The 24,328-nt window shown below is 44.1% G+C and overlaps 1 protein-coding gene across 3 annotated transcripts in view; it reads left to right on the top strand.

The window, feature by feature from the left end:
- The first annotated feature begins 816 nt into the window (after nt 1–816).
- HEPHL1 (hephaestin like 1) overlaps nt 817–24,328 on the top strand; it is a 41,188-nt gene continuing 17,676 nt past the window's right edge. For 2 of the 3 annotated variants that reach the window (XM_081197613.1, XM_081197612.1), the window contains exons 1-10: nt 918–1,110; nt 6,884–7,128; nt 7,883–8,095; nt 11,677–11,856; nt 14,587–14,841; nt 16,979–17,147; nt 18,282–18,421; nt 18,640–18,771; nt 20,108–20,319; nt 23,676–23,826. In XM_081197613.1, coding sequence (XP_081053739.1) covers nt 941–1,110; nt 6,884–7,128; nt 7,883–8,095; nt 11,677–11,856; nt 14,587–14,841; nt 16,979–17,147; nt 18,282–18,421; nt 18,640–18,771; nt 20,108–20,319; nt 23,676–23,826 — 1,867 coding nt within the window. In that variant the 5' untranslated portion in view covers nt 918–940. Of the gene's footprint in view, nt 884–917; nt 1,111–6,883; nt 7,129–7,882; nt 8,096–11,676; nt 11,857–14,586; nt 14,842–16,978; nt 17,148–18,281; nt 18,422–18,639; nt 18,772–20,107; nt 20,320–23,675; nt 23,827–24,328 lie in introns of those variants that run through there. The other variant, XM_081197614.1, reaches the window with a different exon arrangement.

The raw sequence follows: 24,328 nt of genomic DNA, 5'->3' as shown, positions 1-24,328 counted from the left end.
CATCAACCCCGACCATTGGCCATGCTGGCTAGGGCTGATGTGAAGCAGAGTCCCACAATGCCTGGAAAGCACATGACTGGTTACCCATGGCTTACGTCACAATAAACCTGTTTCTCTTTATAAAGTGCTGTGATATTATTTGCTGCTTTTGCTGCAAGAGATTTGCCTTGGTACCCCTATGGAAGATATACTGATGCGTGCATCGAGGAGCAGTTATGTGTGAATGAACTTCCATGTTTGCTTCCATGTATGAAATCACATTAAGAACATAAGGATGTAATATGAGCCTGCGGGATCAGACCAATGGCCCATCGAGGACGTCAATTTATATGCAGTCTGTCACAGCACAATATGAGTTTGGGAGAGGGGAAGATTTGCCATAAACTCACAAATTCATGAAATAAGCTAAGTTTCGCCAATTAACACTAAGCCAAGCACTGTTTTGTTCAGTTTAGGATCACAGCTTACTGGAAAACAGAGCAAGGAGAGGCTTGTCAGAGCGTGTCAGTGTACCATCCTGCAGACAGACAGGAGTCGAAGAAGACAAAAAGTCCCCATTATAACACTTTTGCACCATCCTTTTCATACAGTACGAATGCCTGGAGAGAGGGGGGGGAATCGCCCAAATTTACAAATAAAGCGCTCTCTTCATTTAGCTCGAGGGACAAACAACACTAAGTCACAGTTTCACACACGCGGGCCTTCAAAGCCTGGCAAGAGGCTCGTCGCCATGGCAACCCCACACCACAGGCCCTTTTTCGGCCAGCTGGCTCAGGTTTTCTGGCCTGTGCCCTCATCAGCCCCAAATTGCTGCTTGGGAGGGGCACGGCTTTGTCCATTGCCTCCTGTCTGACTAGTTGGAATGCGAGTGGGCAGGGCTGAGGTGAGCGCACTTTGGCTGCCTCTCGCTTGAGTTGCACACACACACACACACACACAAATGTCTTTCGTGAAGCGAGCTGCCTGCCTTCTAACCAGCCTAATCTTCTGGCATTTGTTTTTAGCAGAAGCGGCTACCAAGACGTACTACCTTGGAATTGTGGAGGAGAACTGGGACTATGCACCGAGCGGCGAGAATCTGATCACAGGACAAAATCTCACAGAGGATGAGTAAGTCAAAGCAGGAGTCCCTGCTGGCGTCTTCTGAGTTTCTACTGTCGCTTTTAAAGTAGTTAATTCACACTTGCCCACATGATGCATATTGGGCTCAGTGCTTTCCAAGTTGTTTGTTTCCTCCAAAGAAGCATATTGGGGCAATGAAACAAGTTTTTGAAGCGACCTGAAAATACATCGGAAAGAAGCATAGGCTGGTTAAAACGGCAATGCGAGGAGTTTTTTTAGGCTGCCTCTCGTTTCACTTTTGCAATGTGCATTTAAGGCGCACTGCTACAGGTCTGCACACTTAGCAATTAAATTAAATTAAATTCCAAGGGATTTGGAAGGGAGTCGAGACCTGTGCTGCAGTCCTTTTGTAATAACGCAAAGTTTCCTAAGCTTCAGTACCACAGTGCAACTGCCATTCAACTTCATTTGACTTAAACGCCCCAAGATGATTATGTATTTATGGTTGAGCTATCGTACTTGTATCGGGAGAAGTAAAGATTGCAATCTAAACACGCTTACTAAGAAGTAAGTCCCAATAAACTCAGGGTGGTGCTTTTCAGACTATTTTCAGGCAGGAGCTTCGGTCCTCCCAGCAGCTTCGCTTTTCTTCAAACCAGCTTCCATTTGATTTGAAGACAGAAGCCAAAATCAAACTGTGGCGCGGAATTTTTAGGCAATGGCTGCGCATGCGCACATGATAGCACATGTGCAGACAACAACATCAGTGAGTTGGAGTTTGACGTGGGGAAAGAAATCAGGTAATCTGAAGACATCTCTGCCCCCTCTCTGGTCTGACTTGAAACACAGTGGAAGTGGGGGTTGACTTTGCCTCGTTTCAAGCCGCTAATGTGTTGAAGTGAGCCTTGAACTGTGGACCTGCTGATCCCCACACACATTCACACCCCAAATACAGATTTCTGAGAAGGGTCTTTGGTGTAGGTCAGGCATGTCCAAAATCCGTTTCGGGGGGCTACTCCAGCACGCCGGTTGGTTTAATCCAGCCCCTGTGGTAGTTTATTAGTTTATTTCCTGGGGTAAAATCCTAAAAAACCCTCAACTACCTCAATCCTAAAAAACCCTCAATAACTTCAATCATTAAAGAAAGCTCAACAACTTTGGTCGGCCCTCACAGCCCTTCACTTCATCAAATCTGGCCCTCTTTGGAAAAAGTTTGGACACCACCGGTGTAAGCAGAGAGAAGGGGGCACTTGCATGGCGATTCACATGTGACAATTCTTCAGAATTCTTCGGAATGCAGGCATAAATCTCTGGGACAGAAAGAGAACCATTTTTGAGAGATTAAGGTCACTACCAGACAACCTATGTATCAATCATTTATCCTAATTTGTTTGCAGAATGTTAGGGAGCTTAGATGATACGAGCTTTTAAAGCATTTATTTTGACAAGCAAGCATCACCCCACTCTCCCCAGTGCCTTTCCGCCATCACTTTCCTTATCACAGAAAGTCAGATTTGGGCTTGGGGGCGGTTGTTGCCCAAGAGACCAAGTCAACTTTAGTTGTGCAACGTGAGTCTAGAAGCACCCAGTGCTGGCATTCTACAGACAATCTTCTGGTAAGCTACATTAAAGTAAATGGGACTTGCTTGTGAGTCAGTAAGCATGTATATGCTTGCACAGGAAAAAAAGAAAAGCTCCTATTATCAATGCATAAAGGAGATGCACACTTTATGAAATGTTTATTGATTGCCAAGCATCTGATGTTTTTGATGTTTTCAGAGCCTGCTGTGGCCTTCAAGCTTCGTGGAGAAATAATGACTTCTACATAGGCTTGCGTGTTTGCAAGTAACCTTGTAGACAAAATCATTGGAAGGCGCAGGTTTTATAACACTGATGAAATGTGGCTTCATCTGACTGGTTTGAGATGGATAAACAGAACAATTTGTATACGTGATGGTAGAAGCTTTTCTGCAATTATATGGATCTGCACTAAATTTTCAGTGCTTTCTTTCTTCAAAAGGCTTCAAAAGTTGAATTTCTAAGTTTATTTTAACTCTTTGTTGCATGTTAAAATGTTGTTGCATAGCGTTTGCTTCTGGTTTTTCATGACCAATAGGGTTTGCAGTGTTGGATGTAGCAAATTCTTAGAATTCCAAAGCACTAACCAGTCCTTTGCAGACATTCCCCAGATCAAATGTAGACCAGACAAGTCTACTCACGCTCCCTTCCAGATTAGTGTTTTATTGTAGGTGTATTCTGCAACATGTTTAGGGTTGCCATATGTCCGGAATTTCCCGGACATAGCCAGGATTCGGCCGTCGGAAACAGTGTCCAGGCAGAAATCGCTGGAATATCCATGAAAATCCAGACGTATGGCAACCCATGTCGGAAGTGTAGATTTTGGCGAATTTCCTTTAAAATAGCTCAGAAACTTAATGTGTTGTTGTTTTTTCAGATTTTGCAAAAATAGCTAAACAGCTTGGCCAAAAAAAAAAAGCTGAACAACTTTTGTGTCCAGATTTTCACTTTTTGAAATACAGTGGTACAGTGGTGCCCCGCAAGACGAAATTAATTCGTTCCGCAATTTTTGCCGTCTAGCGAATTTTCCGTCTTGCGAAGCACGGTTTAAACGGCTTAACAAAGTCGCAAGACGTTTTCGTCTTGCGAAGCAAGCCCATAGGGAAATTCGTCTTGCGAGGCAAATCGCGGATGAAAAAACCTTTCGTCTAGCGAGTTTTTTGTCTTGCGAGGCATTCGTCTTGCGAGGTACCACTGTACCTCGGGTAACATATGCTTCAGGTTACATACACTTCAGGTTACAGACTCCGCTAACCCAGAAATAGTACCTCAGGTTAAGAACTTTGCTTCAGTATGAAAACAGAAATCGTGCTCTGGTGGTGCGGCGGCAGCAGGAGGCCCCATTAGCTAAAGTGGTACCTCAGGCTAAGAACAGTTTCAGGTTAAGAACGGACCTCGGAATGAATTAAGTACTTAACCCGAGGTACCACTTGTTATGTACTGAAGTTCTCACAGCAGGGGGATACTGTAGATAGTTTTCACTCAGGTCCACATATGCAAATTAGGGATTGAAAGTGACATTCAGTGATTGGATAGTTACAGAAAATGGTTACTGTTGCATTCTAGTGGAGCTCTATATAAGCAGGTTGGCTGAACACTTCAGTTCAGTTCTGTTCTGGCCTGTGAATAAACAAGAGCTGTTTGAAGAATCGCTGTGTCGTCTGATATGTTCACCCACAACTTAACACCACTGTATGGCTACCCTAATTGTTGGCACAATGACAGTGTATTAGAGGTGGGGGGGTGTTTCTGTTTTATTAGCTGTTGTGTGACGCTTCCCCTTATGCTACAACATAATTGCTGTCCAGAGGGCAATTTGCAGAATGAAAAGTTACAAGATTACAGCAGGAAGTTAAAGGAAATGAAGCAGTATTGCTGCCCTGAAACCTTTTCAGGCACAGTGTTGAAAGTAGGATTGTGTCTTGGCAGAATCCAGAGCACAAATCATTGTGAATGTGCAATAAAAAGGATGTATTGAGGGGCCCTTAATTAAGCAAGCTAAGCTAGTGAAGTCAAAATTCCCAGCAAAGGCGCCTCTGCAATTGAATTGTGAACTAATTCATAATGGCCTCTTTTTCCACTCCATTAGCCAGTGTTTCTTTCCTACACCCTATGTATGGTTACAGCCCTGTAGGGCCGGGAGTTGCAAAAGAAATGTATGTGCCATGCAAAGGGCAAGGTACATATTGATGCTTGCCAGGTGTGTGGGGGCTGATAAGACAAACAAGAGATGGCTGCTGCTTCACAAGATCTAGTTTACATTATGGGACAATGAAAGAAAAGTCATCACGAAATGGGGAAAACGGCTCCAAATATTCACTCTCAAGACCTAACTCAATGTTGCCAGCATTTCACATATTTTCTCTGTGCTGCTTATTAATGTTTAGTTGAAGCAGGTGTGTAAAATGGTACAGTGGTACCTCGGGTTACATACGCTTCAGGTTACATATGCTTCAGGTTACAGACTCCGCTAACCCAGAAATGGTGCTTCAGGTTAAGAACTTTGCTTCAGGATGAGAACAGAAATCGTGCTCCGGCGGCACGGCAGCAGCAGGAGGCCCCATTAGCTAAAGTGGTGCTTCAGGTTAAGAACAGTTTCAGGTTAAGTATGGACCTCCGGAACGAAACAAGTACTTAACCCGAGGTAAAGGTAAAGGGACCCCTGGCTATTAGGTCCAGTCATGGCCGACTCTGGGGTTGCGGCGCTCATCTCGTTTTGTTGGCCGAGGGAGCCGGCGTACAGGTTCCGGGTCGTGTGGCCAGCATGACTAAGCCGCTTCTGGCGAACCAGAGCAGCGCACAGAAACGCCGTTTACCTTCCCGCTGGAGCGGTACCTATTTATCTACTTGCACTTTGAGGTGCTTTCGAACTGCTAGGTTGGCAGGAGCAGGGACCGAGCAACGGGAGCTCACCCCGTCGCGGGGTTTCGAACCGCCAACCTTCTGATTGGCAAGTCCTAGGCTCTGTAGTTTAACCCACAGCGCCACCCGTGTCCCTTAACTCGAGGTACCACTGTATTATTATTATTATTATACCAGTGGTACCTCTGGTTGCGAACAGGATCCGTCCCGGAGGCCTGTTCGCAACATGAAAAGAACGCAATCCACAGCGGCGCATCTGCACACGCGCGAGTTGTGATTTGCCGCTTCTGCGCATGCGTCGTTTTGCGTGTCTGCGCATGCGCGAGCAGCAACACCTGGAAGTAACCCTTTCCGGTACTTCCGGATCACCGCAGGACGTAACCTGAAAGAACATAACATGAAGCGGACGTAACATGAGTCATGACTGTATTATTATTAGTGAAATGGTATCATGATGTCAGGAGCTGGGCAGAGGAGGAATGGTGGAGACCGCCTCCCCAGCTTAACCCTTCCAGGGAGGAAGAGGAGGAAGACAGTTTAGATTTACAACAGGAAGGTCACAGCTCAGAGGCAGATGAGGAGGAAAGTTGGGAAATAATGGGATTGGAGGAGGAGGAGGAGGAGGAGGAGGAGGAGGAGGAGGAAGCACCAGGCAGGCAACAGCTGACAGACACAGTGTCTTTAGAAAGCATTCCAGACACACACCCCTCTCCCAGAACCCGGCGAGCCTTGAAAGTAGGAGAGCAAAGAGCTGAAAGACAGAGGGCATGTAGCCGCACCCATAGGAGAGACAATGAGATTGACGAATGAGGAAGTGGGAGAGACGAGGGGTGGAGATTCACTCGGGACAACACCATTATCCAAGAGGCTGCGTTCTATAGCCTCTCCCTGTAAATACTGAATAAAAAGCAGACAGTAAGAAACATTCCCTTGTCTTTGTACAGTCGTACCTTGGGTTGAAGAAGCTTCGGGATGAATATTTTTGGGTTGCACTCCGCGGTGACCTGGAAGTAACAGAGTGCGCTACTTCTGGGTTTCGCCACTCATACGTGCACAGACACTCAAAATAACATCACGCGCATGTGCAGAAGCGGCGAATCGCGACCCACGCAGACGCACAGACGCGGGTTGCGTTCACTTCAGGATGTGAACAGGGCTCTGGAACACATCCCGTTCGCATCCAGAGGTACCACTGTACATTCCGGGGAACCAGCCTGACACATGATGGCATTCAGTGTTTACCTGTCCCCTACATAAGTTGATTGGTTCTCACACATGGAGTGCTTGTGTTGGTGTTTCAAATCTCATCGTCCTCATCTGTTCCATATGATTCATGGATTGAAAATTAACTTAAACTCACCCCCCCCCTTTTCTACTGCAGAGAAGCAATTGTTTATGTGAGAAGAGGCCCCAACAGGATAGGTCGGGTTTACAAGAAAGCAATTTTCAAACAATTCACAGACGACACGTACTCCCAGGAGATCCCCAAACCATCTTGGCTGGGTTTTCTAGGTCCAGTTCTGAGAGCCGAAGAAAGAGATACTTTTATTATTCATTTGAAGAACTTTGCTTCCCGGCCTTATTCTGTACATCCCCATGGAGTCTTCTACGAGAAAGATTCTGAAGGTAAAACAAAGATTTCATAGAATCATAGAGTTGGAAGAGACCACAAGGGCCATCGAGTCCAACCCCCTGCCAAGCAGGAAACACCAATTTGCTTTTCCTCTTCTGCTATCTCAGATTCTATCTCTTTCCTCTGTTACTCCTGGGAGCCAGTATAGTCGTTCAGGTAGCATGTTGGAAATTTGACAGAGGAGACCTCAGTTCAGATCTGGGCTCACATCAATTTGTCTGCAGAGGAATGTAATAGAGGCCTGCTGGGTCAGACCAAGAGTTCATTTACTCCAGCAGTGTGGAAACTTCATTAGCTTGAGGACCACATTCCCTCACAGGGAATCTTCGAGGGGGTGTGTGTGTCACATGTCAGTGGTGGGCGGGGCCAGAAGTAAAAGTGGGCGGAGTAATAAAAGTGACTCTTGCCTTCGTACAGTAGGCTTTGCAAAAGCCAAATATTTTTATACCAGTATCAGGTGTTGGGGCAGGGCAATGGCGCCTAACCTCACATCACAGCCACGTTCATTAATTTCAGTGGGTTTATTCTGAATAGAAGCTATTTGAGTGCTACCCTATATTTACTTAGCTGCTTTCCCACCTTTTCTCTTTTTGCAAAAGTGATCAAAGCAACTTTAAGAGAGAGAGAGAGAGAGAGAGAGAGAGAGAGAGAGAGAGAGAGAGAGATAACAAACTAAAATGCTCATGTGTAAGATGTCTAAAAGGGCACACAAATAATTTCAATCTTTTTTTTTTTGTTCCACCTCAGGAGCCCTCTACCGAGATGGAACAGGTGGCAAAAGCAAGGCTGATGATTTTGTTCTCCCTGGTTCCAATTATACATATACATGGCTGGTTACGGATGAGTTTTCACCTACACCGGCAGATCCACGTTGCCTGACTTGGATTTATCATTCGCATATCGACACGCCAAAAGATATCAGCACTGGGTTAATTGGGCCGCTGGTGGTTTGTCGGAAAGGTACGGAACATATCATGCCAAGTGCCTCTGTGGCAGCAAGGTTTGGCTAAAAACTTCAGGTCTGCACCCAGAAATTATTTGCATGACGTCTGAGTAGCCTAGCCCATTTCTGGTGTCCAATTCACACTGCTGGTTATTATGTTGAAAGCCCTAAACAATTTTGGGCCAAGATACCTAAAAGAACCATCTCTTCCCATCAAGTCCCATTGATAGTTGGGGAGTGAGGGAAAGGAGACAGGATTCTCAGAAAGCCTGAATTGCAGCCTTACAAAGAGTTTTCTCTTCCAGCAGGTTTTTGACCTGCCAACTTGAAGATATTTTTAAACTGACCCCTCAGAATTCATATCTGTTTTACCTGCTGTGCTCCTGTCCTTTAACTGTGATTTTTCATGGTTCCATTGCTCTGCTGCCTTCCAAACACCATGCTTCACTGATGCTTACTGAGAAGAAGAGGAAAGGGGAAAAGCAGCGGGGAGTTAGGCAGTGAGGGAGCAGCAGCAGAGCAATGGAACCATGAATGTATTGCCTAGAATGTTGTTTTTATTCCAAACATTGCAAATTGTGGACAAGATGGATTGCTTCAAGAGGTGGCAGAAAGATATTTCGAAGTTTGTCTGGCAGGGCAAAAAACCCAGAATAAAACTTAAGATTTTAACAGATGCAAAGGAAAGAGGGGGATTTGCCCTGCCGGACTTAAAACGGTACTATGAATCAGCAGCTTTCTGCTGGATGAAAGACTGGCTACTTCTTGAGAATACAGACATCTTGGATTTGGAAGGTTTTAACAATGTATTCGGATGGCATGCATATCTATGGTATGACAAGGTTAAAGCTCATAAAGCTTTTAAAAATCATATTCTTAGGAAAGCATTATATAATGTTTGGATTAGATATAAAGACTTGTTGGAAAATAAAACCCCAAGGTGGTTGTCGCCAATGGAGGCAAAAGCCGTGAAAAGGCTTAATATGGAGGCCAAATGGCCAAAATATTGGGAAATTTTGGAACAGGAGGGAGATAAATTGAAATTACAGAGTTTCGAGAAATTGAAGGTGAAAGTACGAGATTGGCTCCATTATTATCAAATAATGGAGGTTTACAAACAGGACAGGAAAATTGGCTTCCAGGTGGAGAAATCAAAATTAGAAACAGAACTGTTAGAACCCAATACTAAGAACCAGTCAAGAATGTACAACTTGTTGCTGAAATGGAATACGCAAGATGAAACAGTGAAATCAGCTATGATAAAGTGGGCACAAGACATTGGTCATAACATTATGTTTGCTGACTGGGAACAGTTGTGGACCACCGGTATAAAATTTACGGCATGTAATGCCTTAAGAGAGAATATTATGAAAATGATTTACAGGTGGTACATGACCCCAGTCAAGCTTGCAAAAATCTACCATTTGCCTGATAATAAGTGTTGGAAATGTAAAGAAACGGAAGGTACATTCTTTCACCTTTGGTGGACTTGCCCGAAGATTAAGGCCTTCTGGGAAATGATATATAATGAAATAAAAAAGGTACTTAAATGTACTTTCCCTAAGAAACCAGAGGCCTTTCTCTTGGGTATGGCCGGCCAATTGGTGTCAAAGAAAGATAGAACATTTTTTATGCATGCTACAACAGCAGCAAGAATACTTATCGCAAAGTATTGGAAGACACAAGACCTACCCACTCTGGAAGAATGGCAGATGAAGGTGATAGACTACATGGGACTGGCTGAAATGACTGGCAGAATCCGAGACCAGGGGAAGGAGACGGCGGAAGAAGATTGGAAGAAATTTAAAATTTATCTTAAGAAATACTGCAAAATTAATGAGTGTTAAAATGTTGTGGTTATAGAAAGTAAGGGATTATAGCTGTAAAAGTTTAAGTAAAAGTAAAGAAAAGGAAAAAATTAGATAAAATTAAGGGGGAGGATTTGCTGAAATAAATTTGGGAATTGGAACGCAGAAAGGGGAGGTATGGGGAAGTCGGTGAAGTAAGTTTCAAGAAAAAAAGGATTTGAAATTATACATGTTTGTTTTTGTGTGTGTATGTTTGTATTGTGTATTGTGTGTGTTTTTATAATTTGTGAAAATTAAATAAATACTTTTTTAAAAAAAGCAGCGGGGAGTTAGGCAGTGAGGGAGCAGCAGCAGGAGCAACAGATTGACTCTGCCACCGCACCCACACCATGCCAAGCTCCCCACTGCCTTGCCCCTCTTGAGAAGCTGCAATGAAGTCTGGTGTTGAGAAGGCAGGAGAGCAATGCATTCCCATCCATCCCTTTAGGTGGTTCTGTCTATAGCAGATACACACAAGTGCAATTATTGCAAATGATGTTGATACGGACAGTTGAGGGAGTTCGGTATGTTCAGCCTGGGGAAGAGAAGACTGAGAGGTGATAGGGTAGACATCTTCAAATATTTGAAGGGCTGCTTTTCTGCTGCTCCAGAAAGTAGAATGGATTCAAACTACAAGAAAAGGAGATTCTGACTAAACATCAGGGAGAACTTTCTGGCAGTAAGAGCTGTTCAACAGGGGAATAGACTGCTTTGGAAGGTGGTGGACTCTTTTAAACAGAGGTTGAATGACCACCTGTCAGGGATTCTATAATAGTGACGACAACAACAACTTTATTATTTATACCCCCCCCCCATCTTGCCAGGTTTCCCCAGCCACTCTGGGAGGCTTACATATAAAATGGCAAAACATTAGTCATGAAAAAATTACCTGATACAGGGCTGCCTTCAGATGTCTTCTAAAAGTCAAAAAGTTGTTTATTTCCTTGACATCTTATGGAAGGGGGCCACTACCGAGAAGGCCCTCTGCCTGGTTCCCTGTAACCTCACTTCTCACAGTGAGGGAACCACCAGAAGGCCCTCAGTGTCTGGACTGAACAATGGGGGTGGAGATGCTCCTTCAGGTATACTGGGCCAAGGCCTTATAAGGCTTTAAAGGTCAGCACCAACACTTTGAATTGTGTTTGGAAATGTACTGGTAGCCAATGTAGGTCTTTCAAGACTGGTGTTATGTGGTCTCGGCAGCCACTCACAGTCACCAGTCTAGCTGCCACATTCTGGATTAGTTGTAGTTCTTTAGCTGTGATGCCAGCACTGCAGGATGACTGGATGACCTTTGTGGGATCCCTTCCAACTGTACATTTCTATGAATCTGTAAATGCTGAAAGCAGCATAGAGCTTTTCCAAAAAGAAATCTGGAGTATAAATACAGCAGCAGGTGATGCATTCCTTGGAGGTGGGTTTGCTGCCCCTGTAGATTCTGCTACCCGAGGCAGGTACCTCACCTTACTTCATGGATGGGCCGGCCCTGGCCCTTCCCCATGTACTGTTGTGCTGCTCATGAGTAAGGCCTATCCCATGTTCTTGGTCTGTAATTTTAAAGAACCCCCCTGTGCAATTGCTAACAACATCATTCACGTACATAATATGTACCTAGGCCTTGAGTCTGCACACTGATTTCCTACTCGGGATTGATTTCAAGGCAAGAATTTTTAGAACATGTTAAGTGGCTCCAAATAAATTAACTTAAAGGGTTTACAAAAAAACAAACTTTTACGTGTTTGCTTTCTTAGGAACATTAGATGATGCTTCAGCGCCAGCGGCCAATGCCACAAAAAGCTTCGCTCTGATGTTCAGCATCGTAGATGAAAATCTCAGCTGGTACCTGGATGAAAATATAAATACCTTCTGCTTGGAACCCAGCACTGTGGATAAAGAGGACGAAGATTTCCAACTGAGCAATAAGATGCACGGTGAGCTGGTGCTGCAGGACAGGAAGAACAACGCTTGTTTTACAATTGCCGCCAGATTTGGTTGCAACTTCTAATTGCTGCTGCTCCTCTTCCTTTCCTCGTGAGAGGAAATAGTCTGGGGTTGTGTCAGGATATTAATGCCGCCTCTTTCGTCTACTACCCGCAGCTTGAAACACAGGCCAAGCCGGACTAGGTGCCTTCAGTTCCATTCTGAGGCAGGTTCCCCAGCTTTGAGTCACCTCAGCAGCTCCTACGGGAAAAAAGCAGAGGTTAGGCAAGCAACCCATTGTGAAATGCCTTTCATCATGGGTAGGCAAACTAAGGCCCAGGGGCCGGATCCGGCCCAATCACATTCTTTTTTTTTTTATAAGATATTTATTAAAAGTTTTTTGGATATAAGAAAAAAAATGAAAAATAAACATACAGAATAATAAACAATTAAAAACACACATTAATTTTCAATGACATAACTTCCATACCCTTATTTCCTCCGACCTCCTCGTCCTTCCCTTCTTTGTATTCCAGTTCAACCTGTTAGTTCAGCAAATCCTTACCATTAAACTTTTACCCATTTATAATCCTTTTTTCATGTCTCCTAAAGCAGTGTTTCCCAAACTTTTTTGGGCAACGGCACACCTGTTTACTGAAAAAAAATCTCGCGGCACACCACCATTAAAGCCCCGCCCCGTGACGTCAGCGCGCAGCGTCACGCCGGGAGGGACGCACGAAAGTGAAAGTTTTTTCCCTCCCCCCTCAGTCCCTCGCTCGGAATTCAGCTCGTTTGGGGCATCGCTCTGGCTGCTCCCTCTCCCGCCGCGCAGGAGCGATGCCTCTCTCTGGCTCTCCCTCCGCGCAGGCTGAGGGAGGGAGGGAGGTGCGCGTGTGACCCGTCTCTGCTGGGAGACCAAACCCAGCGAGGCAGAGTCGCGCGGAGGCGCCCAGGCAGCGCTGCCGGCTGCGAGGAGGAGCGCCAGGCAGCAGCAGGAGGCGCGGCCTCTCCTCGCCGCCGCCGCCCCGCCTCTCGCCGCCCGACTCGCCCGCCTCCCTCCAGGCATCTCGCGGCACACCAGCCGATGTCTCACGGCACACTCGTGTGCCGCGGAACACCGGTTGGGAAACACTGTCCTAAAGCATTACAGCTGGAAACCACTTAGTTTCTATCCAACAACTTTCTAACATTCATTCATTTTACAATATTTCTTTAAATAGTCCTTAAATTTCTTCCAGTCTTCTTTCACCGACTCTTCTCCCTGGTCTCGGATTCTGCCCAATCACATTCTAAATCCGGCTCGCGGATGGTCCGGGAATCAGTGTGTTTTTACATGAGTAGAATGTGTCCTTTTATTTAAAATGCATCTCTATTTGTGGGGTCTGCCTGGTGTTTTTACATGGGCAGAATGTGCGCTTTTATTTAAAATTCATCTCTGGGCTATAGAGGAATTTGTTCATTTTTTCCCCTTCCAAAATATAGTCCAGCCCCCCACAAGGTCTGAGGGACAGTGGACCGGCCTCCTGCTGAAAAAGTTTGCTGACCCCTGCCTTTTGCCATGAGTCCCTAGGACTTGAATGGAGGGCCTCTGGGTTTGTGTGCAGCTTCTCCTTGTGGTGAAACCCTGAAATGCATGTTGCAGCATCAATCTGAGCAGTTTAGCATCCTCAGACCCTGGACTAACCCCATCAGGCAGGCTGTCCATAGGATCCCCCTGGGCAGGAAAGAGTTTGAAGGTCTTCCTGTTCCAGTTGTCCCTGAGCTCTGGTGTCTTCCTGTATTCTTGGGTTCTGACAGCTGGCTTGTTCCTAAATGCTGCCTCCTGCCGTTCACCATGTCCTGTCTTTAGAATTGTAGGGCAAGATGCAACTAAGTTGTTGAACGCATGGAATGAGGTGGTCCACTTGTACAAGAGGACTTTCTGCTGCACAAGAAAAGGTGCAGCAGAGGGAGAAAAGGTGGGAAAGTCTTGTTGCATGAGCAGATCTCCTTCTCCACCTGAACACCCCGCTTAGTGCTATGTTGAATTCCATTCATAGAATTGGAAGGGACCTCAAATATCATCTAGTACAACCCCCTGTGAATGCAGGAAACGCACTACTACAGCAGCCCCACAAGAGTGGCCATCCAGCTTCTGCTTTTAAAACCTTTAATGAAGGGGAGTCCACCACTTCTGAGGCAATCTTGCTCTTTGGTGCTGACTTCTGGACTCATAACTCTGTGCTCACCTCAGACATCTACTCCTGGCCCACAGCTGTCAGTGTCTAGACCCCAGAATCCATCTCTAACCCCATCTTGAAGCATGGGGATCTCTTCCAACTGCCCAACTTTTCCCTTCTCTGTTTTTCTTCCTTTTATCTCACGTCCCCTTGGTTTTCTTTTTTTCTTTTTCTTATTCTCTTTTTCTGTCCCTTTAACCTTTAAATTTCATATCTTTCTTGTAATAATAATAATAATAATAATAATAATAATAATAATAATAATAATAATAATAATAATTTATTTATACCCTGCCCATCTGGCTGGGTTTCCCCAGCCACTCTTTATCTTTAAACAAAGGAGAAAAGGGTATGATGACTTCGTTTGAAGCCATTTTGCTTCCATTACGTTAGTGAAATAGAGAACAAGAAGGAAAATCTTAAATGTGGCACACATTAGCTGTTTTAAAATGAATGTCCCTGTCATTCATATCCCTGTAACTCATGGATTATCTTTTCTTATATTGTGTTATATGTTTCCAGCAATTAACGGGTATGTTTTTGGAAACCTCCCTGGCCTGGAGATGTGCGCTGGTGAATTGGTGTCCTGGCATTTGTTTGGGATGGGGACCGAGATTGACGTTCACTCTGCACAGTTCTTCGGCCATACTTTGCTTAGCAGAGGCCATAGGATGGACGTCATCAGCCTCTTTCCGGCCACTTTTGTGACAGCAGAAATGATGGCAGAGAATGCTGGGAAGTGGCTTTTGACCTGTCAAGTCGATCATCACATACAAGGTATCTATGCACCATTCGAGAAAGGTCAATAGACGTTGCAGTTGGGCCAGAACAACTACTACTGCTAGTAATATTTTATATACAGTGGTACCTCAGGTTAAGTACTTAATTCATTCCGTAGGTCCATTCTTAACCTGAAACTGTTCTTAACCTGAAGCACCACTTTAGCTAATGGGGCCTCCTGCTGCTGCTGCCGCACCGCCGGTGCACGATTTCTGTTCTCATCCTGAAGCAAAGTTCTTAACCCGAGGTAATATTTCTGGGTTAACGAAGTCTGTAACCTGAAGCTTATCAGCATCGGTGTGAATAGTGCTGTACAGAGCGGAGTACAGGGCTCTGCCCCAAGGAACTTACAGATTCAACACCAAGGAAACAAAAAAAAGGGGGGAGGAACTGGAAGGATGAATAAACAGGGAACTGATATGCATTTGTTTCAGTTGTAATGTGTGCATAGGCTGAGGGTACAGGATGAGTTGCAGTAGGACATGGGAACAAAAAGACATAAATGCACAAAAGGTGGCATATCAGCAAAGGTTTCTAAGCAAAGAAGTTGACATTCTACACAGTGCATCAACCTTGAAATGATTCCAGAAATGTATTGTGTAAACTTTTTTTAAAAAAAGCGATATAACAATAACAGGCTCTGTTCCACAATAATTGCTGCTTCTGGCGGCTGCCAGTTGGGACTAATGTTTTCCTGTTGTTTGCCTGTTTGTTGCAGGACTGTATAGGCTGCATCTAAATTAAAAAGTGCTCAAAATGACAAGCAATAATAACCAGGCAGCCACAGCAGGTCCTTCAAACAGCACAACATTTTTTTAAAAAAGTATTATGAACAGCCATAAATCCCCATATGAACCAACCCAGAGCCTGCAATCATCAGTCTGAGGCCTTTTGTGTTCCCATCCTTCACAAGACGTCCAGAGGGTGGCAATATGAGAATGGACCTTTTCTGCAGTTGCTCCCCGTTTGTGGAATGTTCTCCCCAGGGAGGCTTGCCTGGTGCCTTTGTTACATATCTTAAGGCACCAAGCAAAAACATTCCTGTTCTCCCAGGCCTTTGGCTAATTAAATGATCCATGGCTTTTTAAACTGGGGGGTATTTGGTTGGTTGGTTTGTTACTATGTTATGTATATATATATTTGTTTTTATACACTGTGAGTCTCAGATGGAGGGCGGTATAGAAATTTAATGAAAACAAACAAATAAGTAAAAGCACAAGTTAAACAGTAGAGGGAACCAACCAATAAAACCAGCATTTAACCAACCTGACTTGGCACTCATACCATGTTCTGGTTCCCAGGAGGAGCCCATGGGGCAAGGCATGCCAGACAGCAAGGCAGGTCCATTGTTTCAGCACCTAGGAGAGCTCCCAATGAGCCACTTGTCCAGACAAAAGATGGCAGTGAACTGATACTTTCTGAGCCTCTGTCTCCAGCCCATCTCTCCTAGACTTCATCCTGTTTTAAATAATTAGGTCGCATTCACACCATTTAAAGCACTCTTGTGCCATTTTAAAAGCCCTGGGTTGCCCCAGAGATTTACTGAAGCCTGTTAAGGGTGCTGAGAGTTTTTATAAGACCTCGCACAGGGCTACTATTAGATAGTTTTCACTCAGGTCCACATATGCAAACATTGAATTGAAAGTGACGTTCAGTGATTGGATAGTTACAGAAAGTTGTTACTGTTGCATTGTAGTGGAACTCTATGTAAGCAGGCTGGCTGAACCGTTCAGTTCTGTTCTGGGTCTGTGAATAAACAAGAGCTGTTTGAAGAATCGCTGAGTCGTCTGATATGTTCACCCACAACTTAACAATAACAGCATTATGATATTGGCAGTTCTCAGGTCCTTTTCTAATAATCCCTAGCATGGAATCTCCCCTTTTCACAATATTGTAACCTTTGCTCATAAGGGAAATTGTTCCATCCCCTTGACAATTTTGGCTCCATTTGTTTGTTTGTTGTTTTTCTACCTCACCTTTGTCCCAACTTGTGATTCATGATGTTGGTACTCTTTTGGCACGCTACTGTGCCCCTTGACAACCCAGTTTGGAAATTACAGCATTAGCATAATTGATTGCATGGTGAAACCAGATCAAATTAAAGACTTCTTGTGTGTCCTTTCCTACACTGTAGCTGGTATGATGGGATTCTACAGCATCAAGGCTTGCGGTCAAAACATTACCGGGCCTTCACAGAGTGGTCAGGAAAGAAGATACTTCATTGCTGCTGAAAGAATTTTGTGGGATTATGGACCTGGTGGTTTTAATAAACTCACAGGCCAGCCTTTAAATGCTACTGGCAGGTATGTGTTGTGATATTATTTATTTCTTCTTTTCCCCTTTTAGCTGAAAGCTGACATTTTTACTGATGTTTTAGTTACTGTTATGTACTGAAGTTCTCACCCTGGGCCAGCAGGGGGATACTGTAGATAGTTTTTACTCAGGTTCACATATGCAAATAAGGGATTGAAAGTGGCGTTCAGTGATTGGATAGTTACAGAAAGTGGTTACTGTTGTGTTGTAGTGGAACTCTATATAAGCAGGCTGGCTGAACCCTTCAGTTCAGTTCTGTTCTGGCCTGTGAATAAACAAGAGCTGTTTGAAGAATTGCTGTGTCGTCTGATATGTTCACCCACAGTTACCTTGTTGTAATTTTGTATGCTGTATGCCACCTTTTTCTAAATGAAATTGCAGTCTATAAATAGTTTAATAAATAGGTTACTGAGTTAACTTATGCAGATATATGCACCAGGTTTTTGCTGTTGTTTTTAAAGCCCATGTAGAATAGCAGATTGAGTGTTTGACTTAAATATTAGAAACCTAAGTTTGAAATCAGTGGGGTAGAATTTGATATTATTATTATTATAAATTTGTATACTGCCCTATATCTGTAGGTCTCAAGGTGGTTCACAACATAATTTATTACAATCTGAAAAACACAAAATACATAATAAAAATAAGAATGAAAACAAACCAATAAATGGGTGCAGTTGAAAGAAGAAGCCTTGAGACTCCTCCTTGTCTCTTCCCTGATAACTTGTAGAGAAATAAAATGATGTTGTTATATTCTGAACTGGAACTCGGCATTGTCACATGGTGCAATTAATTTCTCTGCACGTTACCTTAGGAGAGAAAAGAAAGTGATGCAGGACTTCTGCTTTAGGCAGGAATCCCATGTCTCTCATATCATCTTTATCTTTATCTCCCCCTTCGGCTAATTAGCCTTGGGATAATGGCTACCTATCAGTCTAACGTTCCTCACAGGGTTGCTGTGAGACTAAAACGGCAGCTGTGATCTCCCAGGAAGAAAGGTGGTTCTCCAAAAAAACAAATTGATAAATCTATTTTGTGCATAATCTTACCTGTTTGCTTTAAACTGAGCATTTCAAATCTGTGGTCAGCTGTACAAGCGGTATCAATACTTTGTTCTCCCACAGCGACTCAGCACCTTTCTTCATACAAGGGGATGACCGAATCGGAGGGCAGTATTGGAAAGTTCATTATGTGTCCTACACCGATGAAAAATTTACTCGCAAAAAGAAGCAAACAGAAGGCGCCACTCACCTTGGCATACTTGGTACGCCTTGTGGTTTTGAGTCTTTTTTTTATTTTTGGCACTGGTTTCAGTCCCGCTACAGTCTCTCACATTGGAAGTTGCAGCCAGGCACCCAGAGAACATTTCTCCCATCTGAGCAATGCCCCTAACCAAGGGGATGGGGGCACGTAGGGAGAGGTTTTAAAGCTCAGCGTCCCCTTCCCCAAACCAGCTCATTTCTCTTCCCTGCTCTCTCCCAGGCCCAGTCATCAAAGCTGAAGTTGGAGACACAATTTTGGTTACTTTTGCCAACAAAGCTGACAAGAACTACAGCATGATGCCTCATGGCGTAGCTTTCAGCAAATCGTCAGAAGGAGCCCCTTATGAAGATGGTAACTTTATTTATTTATTTATATTGTTATAATTTTTTTGGGGGGGTCATTCTGGATGATGCCCCGAGTTCCTTCCATTTCTTGGGATCCTGTATCTGTAAGGGGTAGAATGTATAAGAGCAAGCTGTCCCTTTGCCTAGGTAATGGCTTGGGGCTGACTAGTTGCTCTGTGCTATAGAACAAATGGGGGAGCCTTCCCCAGCCCTCAGCTAGCTGCTTGGTCAGAGAACAATCACCAGAGTGGTGTGTGACAGCTGAGCAGAAAAGGACTGGAGGCTGAAAGCTGCAGAGAGGAAGGTAGAATCATAGAATCATAGAGTTGGAAGAGACCACAAGGGCCATCGAGTCCAACCCCCTGCCAAGCAGGAAACACCATCAGAGCACTCCTGACATATGGTTGTCAAGCCTCTGCTTAAAGACCTCCAAAGTAGGAGACTCCACCACGCTCCTTGGCAGCAAATTCCACTGTCAAACAGCTCTTACTGTCAGGAAGTTCTTCCTAATGTTTAGGTGGAATCTTCTTTCTTGTAGTTTGGATCCATTGCTCCGTGTCCGCTTCTCTGGTGTATTGCTCTGTGCTGGGTCCAAATCTGTGACGAATGGAGGAGCAAGATCTTTTGGGGGTGTCCATACTGTGAGCCTCCCCCATCCTTTGCTCAGGCTGTGCATATCTTAACATAAAATATTATATCCCAAAGACACCGCAGTCTCCATCCACCTTCGCTCCAAGGAAACCAGATGAGAGCAGGAAGCCCTGGAGTCCCTCACGGCTTGGAGATTAGAGTGGCATGAAACAATACAGTGGTACCTCGGGTTAAGTACTTAATTCGTTCCGGAAGTCTGTTCTTAACCTGAAGCACCACTTTAGCTAATGGGGCCTCCTGCTGCCGCTGTGCTGCCGGAGCCCAATTTCTGTTCTTATCCTGAAGCAAAGTTCTTAACCTGAATCACTATTTCTGGGTTAGCAGAGCGTGTAACCTGAAGCGTATGTAACCCGAGATACCACAGTACTCATTTATACATTTTTACACTGCTTTTTCATGAAAAAAAAGCATGCCTAAAGCAGTGTACAAATTTCTTAGGTAACACAGCTGCGTGAAGAACAGCCTAAACAATCTAACAGTCAAAATAGAGGAAGAGAAAGATACTGGCTTGTCATCCAAAAAGGGGGAGGGGAGTCACATGGAAAAATTAGTCTGATCCAACTACAGTTACTCAGTTAAATCCCATTTCTTTCTATGAAGATATTTACTTGAATTATCTTCTTTTATTATTCTGTGTGTGTTACCGCGAGTTTCTTCTGGGAGGGTGCTTTTTCACCTCCTTTTATTTTTAGGGCACCAGAAGCCGGGGGCTTATGTTAAACCCGGCGAGACCTTTAAATACAAATGGAGAGTTCCTGAAAGTGTCGGCCCAACGGGCGATGATCCACCGTGTCTCACCTACCTGTATTATTCAGCAAACGATCCTGTCATGGACACCCAGTCTGGTCTTGTGGGGCCTCTAATAATCTGCAAGAAGAATGCTTTGGAACCAGACGGAACACAGGTACTAATTCTGATTGATCCATGCATTTTGAATGGCTGAGAGTGTTCGCTGAGCCCAAAGGGTAGCATGTTAAGCAAATCCAGATCTGAACTGAATTATATTGATTAGGTCTACTTACAACATAAGAACGTATGATCAGAAAAATCATTTTCTAGTTCCATTTTGGGCCTCCAAGAGTCTCTAATCAAATGCCCCTTCGAAGCTCACAACAAGAAAATGAGATAACAAGGGAGTCTGCTGCCCCTATGGATCCTTCCACCAGAGGCAGTCGCCTCGCCTTGTCTCATGCATGGGTTGGCCCTGGGTTTAGACAAAATTCATGGAGGATGCTGAAGATTCTGTTTATACACTGAATGTTGCAGAAATGATTTGATATTGCAGTGGAGTCTTTATTTCTCACTTGTTGATGTGAACCTGACTAGGTTGTATCCCAGGCATAGAAACACAAATAGAAAGTTGCAAGGATCAACCACTGCCTTGCAAGGGTTAGGTTCCTATGTAAAATGCTTGTCGAACATAAAATAAAACTACTCTTAAACATGGTGCCTGGAAAGCAACGCTTTGGAGTATATAGATTTCTCCCCTTCTTTTTTATCCTTGGAGGTGCTATAGAATGGTTTGTGATCAGAGCCCAAATTGGGAAAGAGACTTTTTGTGACGTTTACCGTAGAAAAAGGTCTGAGAGACGTCATGAGCCAAATTTGGAAGGAAGATGACTTTGATGCTGAATAATTTAGATGAAGTGAAATCTGAACCTTTCACATCTAAATTAAGAAAATTACAAGTGTTCAGACTGAACGATGACTGTTTCGAGTCCCATGAAGTTTTTGCTACCCAGGTTGCCGGAAGAAGATGCTGTAGTTGTCTTATTGTAGTCACAGCTACCCAGGAACTGAACAGTTAAGACCGGTTACAATACTTATATTTATTTCAGAAGCTGTAATTAATTGTACATCTGAAACATTTCATCATTGGTTTATTGATTAATCATCTGTTTTTATAAACCCTTCCACAAATGATCTCTTTGTAGGGGTGGGGAACTGTGCTCCTCCAGATGTTGTTGACTCACACCCTCCCTGAGCATTGGCCCTGTAGACTGGGGCTGGAAGAAGGTTGAGTCCAGCAACACGTGGGAGGGGGTCACAGATATCTCTACCCTGCAGCATGGCCAATGGTCAGAGATGGTGCAGGTTTTGCCAATCAACATCTGGAGGGCTATGTGTTCCCCACCCGTAACAGGTGCTTTAGGAAGCGGTCTGTAGCCTTGTCTTGTTACCAGTAAAAGGGAATTGTGTCAACCATCATAAACTCATAGAATTGTAGAGTTGGAAGGGATGCTGAGGGTCATCTGGTCCAACCCCCTGTAATGCAGGAATCTCTGCTAAAGCATCCAAGGCAGATGACCATCCAAGCTCTGCTTGAAAACCCCCAAGGAAAGAGAGTCCATTACTTTCCTAGGGAGTCCTTCCACGGTCGAACTTGTCTTACTGTCAGAAACTTCTTCCTGATGTTTAGTCGGAATCTCCTTTCTTGTAACCTGAATCCATTGGTTGGAGTCCTACTCTCCAGAGCAGGAGAAAGCAAGTTTACTCCATCTTCCATGTGGAAGCCCTTTAGATATTTGAAGGTGACTATCATATCTCCTCTCAGTCTCCTCTTTTCTAGGCTAAACATACCCAGCTCCTTCAACCGTTCCTCATAAGGCTTGGTTTCCAGACCCTCGATCATCTTGGTTGCCCTCGTCTGCACACACCTGTTTGGCAGCAGCAAACCTGTAGAATAGAATTTTATTATTACGGTCACAGACCAGTTCCGGCTCACTTACAATATCAGGAAAATCACAAAACACAACAGGAATACATTGAATTGCTATTAGGTATAACAAAGACAATTCAGATATAGCAGCAGTTAAAAATGTGTATTAAATCTTGATCACTAAAATATAACCTAAAATTGTAATTTAAAACCTTAATCATTTTGGTAGTACAGCTTGTTCTCTAGGTTTTATGGCAGTCGCACAGAATTTGGCCACCCGTAGTGTGATCTCTACATCCTTGTCCTCTACCAGGAGTTTTAGACATTGAAGTTCGAACCCATTTGGAGATTTTGTATAACAGGAGTGATAAATACCGAGCGTATACCCCCATAGAAACGGCAGCGTAACAAGACATGAGAGGCAGTTTCTACCTCCATCAAGCCGCAGGGGCAGACTCGTTCCATGTATGGCACCAAACCTGTGTACACTACCTTGTACAGTACACTCATTGGATGTTAAAAGGTAAAGGGTAAAGGGACCCCTGACCATTAGGTCCAGTCATGGCCGACTGGGGTTGCGGCGCTCATCTCACTTTATTGGCTGAGGGAGCCGGCGTACAGCTTCTGGGTCATATGGCCAGCATGACTAAACCACTTCTGGCAAACCAGAGCAGCGCACAGAAATGCCGTTTACCTTCCCGCCGTAGCAGTACCCATTTATCTACTTGCACTTTGACGTGCTTTCGAACTGCTAGGTTGGCAGGAGCAGGGACCGAGCAACGGGAGCTCACCCTGTCGCAGGGATTCGAACAGCCAACCTTCTGATCGGCAAGCCCTAGGCTCTGTGGTTTAACCCACAGCATCACCCGCGTCCCTTTTGTTGAATGTTACGTGTCAATAAATGTATGACTTTGTGTACACATATTTCACACTTGTTGAATGTGAACACCCACATATCAGAAAATCGTTGAGGTGGAAGGGATTCAAACCAAGTGTGGAATGACCACATAGGTGCATAATCAGATGAGGAAACACTGCAGCTTAGAGGGAGTGCACAAAGCTAAAAGCTTCAATCTCTAGGATCTTCAGTTAGGCTGGGAAAGATGCCACCCTGAAACCTTGGAAAAATGCTACCAATCAATGTAGACACGTTTATTTCTAACCAAAACCTCTTGGACTAGTTTTATAATCCTGTCAAAGAGATTTTTTCTCCTTCAATTTGGTTAATCCTTTTAATTCAGTATGCACAATTAGGAGCTGTTTTAAGAACGTCATTTTCTAGGTGGTTAAACCTGTGAAACAGCAGTTAGTCCAGGGACATGTTCTAGTTTTGTTTTTAAATAGCACAGTACGTTTTCTGTATAATATATAGCACAGGTTATCCATGATGGGAAAAGCTTGCTCTTTAAGAGCAGAGTGTTGGTGCTGACCTTTAAAATCCTAAATGGCCTCGGCCCAGTATACCTGAAGAAGCATCTCCACCCCCATTGTTCAGCCCAGACACTGAGGTCCATCTCTGAGGGCCTGATTCTGATCTCCTGCTTAAAGAAAAAAGTGGAAATGTTTTTCCCCCCTAACGCATATTTGTTTTTTGACTGCAGAAAGGAATAGACAAAGAATTCTACCTACTGTTTACAGTATTCGATGAGAACTTGAGTTTCTATCTTGACACAAACATCAATTCCTTCACTGGTGATCCATCCAAAGTTAATAAGGAAGATGAGGATTTCCAGGAATCCAACAGAATGCATGGTATGGTAAAAAAAAAAAATCACCATTGGGTATTGGTTTGTAGCAGAGGTATCCATTATGAAAGAGAAATGAGGGCAGAATTAGGTCCTAGGGGAAGAGCATAGGGCTTCTCCAAACAACCTGTTTATTGAGCTTCCGTCCTGATTTGCTTGCACATAGCTTACACAGTACTTAGACTATGTCTGTCCTTTATTGAGCATTCATTATGATTTTTTTTGTGGGAGATTAAACGACAATGAGCATCCAGCCTCATTTGCTTTTGTTTATATGCCTTTTCATAAGTCATTTCTTCATTCCACACTATTTGTTCATTCCAACGCACTTCCCCATGACTTTTCTAATTGGAGTCAGTTTCTTTTTTAAGTGGATTTGTTGCATTACGGTGACAGAGCACTTTAATCAATTCTCCCGGAATTCACTTGAACCCCTCCCACAAAATACTGACCATGGCGGTGCCATTGAGGTACCATGTCTGTTGCTGAAATTTGCAGAATGAGCTGCA

The sequence above is a fragment of the Podarcis bocagei genome (genome assembly GCF_964188305.1).
Source record: "Podarcis bocagei genome assembly, chromosome: 6".
NCBI classification, from domain to species: Eukaryota; Metazoa; Chordata; class Lepidosauria; order Squamata; family Lacertidae; genus Podarcis; species Podarcis bocagei.
The sequence above is the reverse complement of the archived record's forward strand: the minus strand, read 5'-3'. Positions and strand labels throughout refer to the sequence as shown.